General features: G+C 43.3%; 1 protein-coding gene across 1 annotated transcript in view; it reads right to left on the bottom strand.

Moving 5' to 3' along the window:
- Nucleotides 1–269: 269 nt before the first annotated feature.
- The window catches only part of LOC144169014 (uncharacterized), a 63,672-nt gene continuing 56,424 nt past the window's right edge, over nt 270–7,517 (bottom strand). Inside the window, exon 5 of the mRNA XM_077698010.1 lies at nt 270–537. Coding sequence (XP_077554136.1) covers nt 531–537 — 7 coding nt within the window. The 3' untranslated portion in view covers nt 270–530. The remainder of the gene's footprint in view (nt 538–7,517) is intronic.

The raw sequence follows: 7,517 nt of genomic DNA, 5'->3' as shown, positions 1-7,517 counted from the left end.
AGGGATTAGGTGCGCACCATAGCAGTTTTTCCTGACATATCTGTTGTTATTTGTATCTTGTATCTGTTGTTATTTGTATTTGTATTTGCAACTTGTCCACTGTACTGTCCCCAAAAACTGACCACGGAACTTAATTTCTTCCCATTGATGACACGTTTGGTTGTAAAAGGCAAAGAAAAAAAGAGTATAGAATAATATCCACGTCTTGGTGCTTTATTATACTTATTCGGTTTACTTTTTGTGTAATATTTTAAAACAACGTGATCCGCCTTTTCTTTTTTGTTGTTGTTTTGTGTGTAGACACATTTAAAAAAACTGGCGCATTTGATGCCCCGTGCTATATATCTGCTCTGAGGACCAGCTTATGTTGCAGACCGGCAGAGTTATTTTACCCACCTGCTGGTGATATTAAACGCGGATCAAAATCTTGATACACGGAAGTTCTCGATGTCCATCTACTACAGAAAAACGGCCGTGGGGATGGGAGATCGAGCCAACTTGTGGTCACCAGCAAATGGATTAGCCACTGATCAGCTCCTGCGGTCACAATTGTCAAATATTAACAATTTGCATGTGTCGGACCTTTTAAACAAATTATTAAATGCAAACATTTTGCACACATCAGCTGTGGCCTTTCGCTGTTGCGCAGTGCAGCAAGCCCGCACCCTTACTGTTATGATAAAGTCGCAGGTAGGCAAGGGAAAAATCATTTTATATCCCCTGCAAGCTCCCGAAAATGACATAGCTTTGATCAGCTTGCACTACGTTCACGCTTCCAGCACAGACAGACCATTGCTACATTGGTGCTCATTCATTTCCCCTGTTGTTACATAGAGCTTGATAGTATTCGATTGTATGGAGGCGAAAATGCGCGAGCGGGTGCGAAGTTGATGTTACGTCAAAGAAACAAAGGCCTGAATTGCATTGACAGTGCAAAATCAACAACGGAGGGCCGAACCGTTTCGGCATGAACCGGTAACCGTTATTTTTTTCGGTTAAGTCTGGTTCGGATTCAGTGTGCTAAAAAAATAACGGTTCGGTTTCGGGTTTAGTTCCGGTCTTCGGTTCGGTTCGCCATATAAATATATATATATATATATATATATATATATATATATATATATATATATATATATATATATATATATATATATAGTATACGTAACGAGTCGAATACACAGCAAGAGCAATAACAAACAAGGTTTACTTACGAAGCGGCAACAGGACTTGCCTTCATCCGAGGAAAGTTACATGATTTTGGTGTCGGAAACATTTTGAACACATTTCTTATATAGGTTTGCAGAAAACTGTGAGAAGGACCGGAAAATGTTTCGGAAATGGAGAGTGTGCATACAGTCGGGCTACGCCTATATTACAACAACAAACAAAAAAAAACAAAAAAAGGGGGGGGGGTTGGAGCGAGAGAGACAAAAAGGGGTCGTGTTAACAAAGCAGCATTCAAGTTTGCACCACGACGGGTCAACGTATGCCGCGTGGGCTGCAAGTTCACACAATGCGGGAAACTGGACAACCGCGGTTTCAAAAGAAAGGGAAGAGTATACAGTAAGGTATTCAGTGGCTGGGAAGACTGGTTGGGGCGGAAGCGAAGATGGGTGTGCACCCGCGGATGAAGAGAATAGATACGGGGCAAAAAAGAGCATTTCACTGAAGCTAGCAACTGAACAGGAAATAGGTAGGATCACAAAAGGTGTTAAACATGAATAGATCACAAAGAGTTAAACATTCTTAAGTGGTGGTGGGAACGAGGCCTCCTTCCCCAGGACAAATGGCATTGTTGAGCCACATTAGGCTAATAAAGCTGCTGTATTAGGAGAGTTTCTGCGAATTCTGATGGGAAACTCGAGGTTAGGAATAATGAACATAGTTATAAAAATTATAAGGCCGCCAATTTTAATCGAGGGTTAAGCAGGTTAGTTTTCCGTAACTTTCATTAATTCCAAGTGTGGCTGACCCAAACTTATAAATGAGATAAGATTCCCGAACCTCACGGTCGTGGTGTGTTTTGAAGGCGGATTCTAAAATCGTTGCTTTAAGATGTTCAAATGCATGCCCGGGACTGTTCACATGTCTTGACAGGGGCAAATAAGGGCAGCTTTTTGCATGAGAGCGGTGATTATTGAGCCGTATTCGAAGGGCGTTTTAGTTTGGCCGATATATTGTTGCCTACAAACAGTGCACTCTAAAAGATATATGACATTTGCGGAGTCGCAGTTAAAGTTACCTTTTATATTTACGTAGTAGTCTGAAGCCGTGCGGGTGGCGCGCTGTGTAGTTGTCATGTGTGGTTATACTTTATATCGGGGTTTATTGCAGGGCATGCAGCCAGTAGTTGCCGGTCGGTTGATACGAGAGTTAGAAAGAAAGTCACCTAAATTCTTATTACGCCGGTAGACAACGCGTGCTGGTTCGGGGAATATGCTTTTTAAGCGGTCACTTTGCATTAGGACATTGTGATGTTTTTTTAGCACGGTTGACACTCTTGGAGCGGAGGATGAGTGGGTTAAAACTAAGTTAGTTTGCGGGTTCCCGTTCGGGGCTTTTTTCTTACAGATTGCGTTACGGTCTAATTGGTTGGCTCGCACAATAGCGTCGTCGATAACTTTTTCCGGGTATTTTTTATTCAGGAGGGCGGTCTTGAGTTCTCGACAGTTTGAGTCAAAGTCGGCTTGGTTTGAGCAAATTCTCCTAAATCGGTGGGCTTGGCTGCAAGGTCTTGCTGTCTTGCAGTGTCTGACATGGCTACTTCGGAAGTGCAAATACTGCCGCGTGTCTGTCGGTTTTCTATACAGTTTAGTTTGAAGCCGGCTTTGGAAGGTAGTAACGGTGACGTCCAGAAAGTTTACACTGTGTTCCGAATAGGAATGAGCAAGGGAAATACTAGGATGGGCTAGGTTAAATGCCTCAATGAAGGTGAGGAGCTCCGCCTCACCGTGTTGCCAGATCATGAATATTCATGAATATGTCATCAATATACCTTTTATAGTACATCGGCTGTAAATTTCAAAACTTTAAAAAGTATATATATATATATATATATATATATATATATATATATATATATATATATATATATATATATATATATATATATATATATAGCATGTCGCTAGGCACATAAACAGGTGTAGACATTTGTCCGCGTGAAGAAACCGATGCCGCTGAGGCGGACGCAAAAGAGGCACCAGCCAACATAGGTAATGTTGGACGTAGCACACAAATACGGTAAAATGAAAATAGAGAGACAAATAGATTTGACACACTCACGAAAGCATAAAAAACAGATCTAAGAAATCAAGGGATTGTCAAAGAGCATTCGGGGAAGATCATATGCGTTTGAATCTACGAAAAAATACCAATGGAAAGAGCGGAAGCAGGCAAAGGACAAGGACAGAAAGCAAGGGGTGCTACGTTTCGCGACTGCAATAGTTAAGTCAATCAAGATAAAAAGGGGTTAAACGTACCCCCTTGTTGCACTGCATAAAAAAACCTATTGATTGCCCTCCTGCGGAATGTTTTTAGCAATATTTTGTGTTTCTTTTTCCAGCAAAAAGCCACCAAAGCAATTGAAACCATCACAAGCAAAGGATTTACGGGAGGTGTGGCACTGTCCTGCTCTATGGGGGCCATGATTTACGACCCTGGACCAAAAGAGAACTACAAAGTTAGGATATACACCCAAAACTGCCACTTCGCTGTTCTGAAACACGTTGGCGTCGTTTGTGATATCCCTCACACATTTATCGCAAACGCCTCAACGAAGACGACACACTCTCGCTTCAAAGGTGCCGGTAATCGCGAATACTTCTACACAGCAGACGACAACATCGATAAGGTAGGTTATGCCGGCATATATTAAGATTAAGTACTATTGGAATGAAGTCGACTGTCTCTTGCATACTTGCCTGGCTTGCATACATGCATACGTGCGTTCTGGCTTGCATACATGCATTTACATTGAAAAAAGGGCGACCAGATAGGAAGCAGCCCAACTGCAATGATTGGAGAGAGAAAATGGAGCAACGAAAGCGATGCGTTACAAGTGGGTTATATTCACACAGCATGCTCAGACGAACCCTATTTTAGCGCGTGATACTGTTGGCATTCGACCAAGAAAGAAAATTCAGTGACTTGGAAAAGACTCAACGTTTTATACGGGCCGGCGCGCCTCATGTGACAATGTACAAAGCGCAATTGTTGCGGTGGGGAGAGCGGGGGGGGGGGAAGTACTCCAGTATTTCTGATTAAAAATTCAGAAACTTCAGCGCAATTCATCGACTCTATGCGCAATGGTATTCTGAAAGCGTAAAGTTTTTTTTTTGTTAGAATTATCCTGGAGCTTAAGGCATATTACCTGTAGATTAGTATTTCATTCCTAATAGATTTTTTCAAAAAAAGTAGGAAATATGCTGTCAGCTTTAGTGTTCGCTTTTTTTCATTGACTTCATACACATTCTCTTTATCTGGTTTGCAAGTGCCAAATAACCTACGGAAATTCAGATATTTGTACGCTCATGCTTATTATTCTTATCACGCTTGTCTAGAATGTGAATTTTTTTACACCGAAATGTTTTGGATTTTCCAAATTTTGTTCGACGAATTCTGTATATTTAAACTATTATAAAGACGAATGGTGGAACTTTTTCTAAACATGCATCTTATGTTTGTTAAAATGCAGAACATTTCAGTGTTCCCAGTTCGCGATATCTTTCTGTATTTTTCTTATTTTCTGGTTCTTTAACATTCTGTTGAATAAAATCGTGCCATTTATTCAATCATTACAATTACAAGTGTTGTTTCAAAATCTTCCTTTTTGGGGAGATGCGAGGGGTTACATGGTTCGCCACTTTTGCCTATTTTTTTATAGTTTTTCTTTTTTTTTCAACCAATTACCCGATTTCTGCTGTTTTGAAGACTACATTTATAACTGGCGCAAAATCTGCATTTTTATAGAAATGCAGGGCGGTACACAGATCGCCAAGTACTGTTTTCTTTATTTTTATTTTTTTCGTGTAAAAATTTTGTTCGACCACTTTTCTCTATTTACACTATTATAACTTACAGGAGGAACGTTTTCCAAATCCCTGTTTTTGTGAAAATGCAGGACGTCACGAAGTTCACCACTCCTCGATATTTTTTCTAGTTGTCTTATTTTAAGCTTTTTCAAAAATTTGTTCGGCCGATTATCTATATTTGCGGTATTATAACGGTTACAGTTTGAAATTCCTCAAAATCAACGGGTATATGGAAATGCTGGGCATTACACGGTTCCTCACGTTTCGCTGTTTTTATTGTATTTTTATTAGTTTTTGGTTTTTCAACATTCTGCGGAGCAACTATTTCCATTTATGCTGTAATAACAATTACACGCGTAACTTCCGCTAAACGTACATTTTGTGGAAATGAAGGGCGTGACACGGTCGTGGGGGTGGGAGTATTTCGAAGAGTGCTACCCGTGATATCCCGTGGTTCCTCAGGTCAAATATACAGGCACAAGTAAAACACTGGGGCGGAAGATTACCTTGCAGATAAGCTGGCCATGAAGTTGACTGTGAAAACGACCAAGTTTGCCATGAAAAAGACCAATATTTAAGAAAAACTGGCGTAGCAGGCACTAGTGCCAGGCGGTAGAAACAGCATAGGTGGCGGCTGCCTCCGAGAACTGGCGCTTGCACCTCGCATTTATTTCCGGACATTCTGCTGAAATTTACCCATGACTGGGAGGCCCGGATTGGTTTGCTCGCAGGGTTTCACATCTCTCTCCCCTAAGGGACTGCGTTAGCACGCCCAAAAACCCGCGATCAAGTCCAAAGCCAACCACCGCGCCACGACTCCCAAGGAAATCCTGTGTTCTCAGAATGTTAAGATAGCGCAATCCAGCAGACGCCGATTTCCAAACGTGAGTGACGCAGGTTCACGTCTGACCACGGGAAGAGCTCTTCTTTCACGTGCCTGAACATGCTATTGTTCCCTACCGCTGCTAATCCCATTCCCCAAGGTCTTCAGGTGGCCCATTGGTGAGGTTGCCCCTATCACGGCGTGCAGGTACCGAGTATGATTCCCGGTGCGTCTCTAACCGCGTTTCTTCCTTGAGGCGTCAGGGTTTTTTCGTGCGATGGACGGCCAAAGCTCGCCCTAAACAGCTTTCCTGTCAAAAGGTCACCCTTTATTACGTATTTGTAATTTAGCGCCAATATGGGCAGGAGGGTAGAGGCGCCGAGAAGGAAGTGGCGCATTTGCACGGACGGGGGCGGCGGGAGGCAAGCGCAGGAGATCGAAACGCTGCGCTTGCACCGCCTTGCCCAGCTTAGCATCGGTCTGTCAACGGTGGCAATAAACGCGGAAAAACGGCTTTCCCTTCTGAAACCGCGCCGTGGGTAAGCTGGTTGTGATACGCATTAAGCCGTTGTTGTCGACGAAAGGATGGAGGTCGCGGATGGAGGATGTCCTGTCGATAGGCTTCCCCATGAAAGATGTAGCCAACACGTTGCCAAACACTGTACGTTGAGCAATACTAATCCAGGCATTTTAGCTCTCTTCGCGCTCGTCAACGGTGAGAGCGTACGGTTTGACGGTTTGCCCCATCGCGGCAGTTGTGTAGAAATATTTAAATTCAGCCTGTTATTCCTAGCGCTTGTCCCCAATGGCTCTGCCTGTTTAGATCGAAAAGACCCTTGGTCTGTCGCACAGTCTGACATCCCGTAACCGCTAACCCATCTCGGTTTTTCTCTTCAGAAAGAACGCCTGTAAATTCCCTTTGGTCTTCTTAGACCTCCTTTTCTTTTAACCATGCTTCTTGCGCACCCACCAGCCACTCTGGTTCTTGTCACCAAAGACGAGTGGCTGCAGGTCGAGCAGAAATTCCTCTCGTGACTAGCCCAGCCAGGTTCGTTTTCCCCGAACAATGCCTTCAGTGTGCTGGATCCGTAAGACCTTGAATTTCAATCGCACGTTTGCAAACGACTGGTTTCCCCTTAGTTGCTGCAGAGCGAAGTCAACTCAAACAAGGTTGGGGATAAGTTCAGCAGAAATAGAGCATATTACGGAAGGGTGCTGTTTTCAAGAGCAGTTTAGTAAGCCGAACACCAGGGACAGTGGCCACGAGTTCAAGACGAGCCAACGTCACACCCTTGATTGCAGCGATGCGGGCCACACGAACGTTGCGCGAGCTGTCTTCGGCTATCAATTATGCTCCACCCCATAAGCACATGAGCTCGTGTCGGTGAACACGTGAATGGTTAAACGATCATACAGGCTTAATTCGTCAAGCTGGTGTCGTGGTGTGCACAACGCCTTGACATCTGTTAGCTTCTCACACCATTTCTTTCAGTCGTTCGAAAATTGAGCTCAAGACAATAGCTCCGGAAGTTACCCAGATACTGCCCATTGTTCTGCCTGCATGGTTTAATGAGATTACTTTGGTTATTCATTGACGACCTTGTACCATACGCCTAGTTCTAAACTGGCGAATGACCACCTGGAGGCAATGCAATATGCAT

This window comes from Haemaphysalis longicornis, unplaced genomic scaffold (assembly GCF_048455015.1).
Source record: "Haemaphysalis longicornis isolate Haplotype H1 unplaced genomic scaffold, Haemaphysalis longicornis Haplotype H1 scaffold_2, whole genome shotgun sequence".
Classification (NCBI taxonomy): domain Eukaryota; kingdom Metazoa; phylum Arthropoda; class Arachnida; order Ixodida; family Ixodidae; genus Haemaphysalis; species Haemaphysalis longicornis.
Note: the sequence above shows the minus strand (reverse complement) of the source record. Positions and strands in the feature narration are given on the sequence as shown.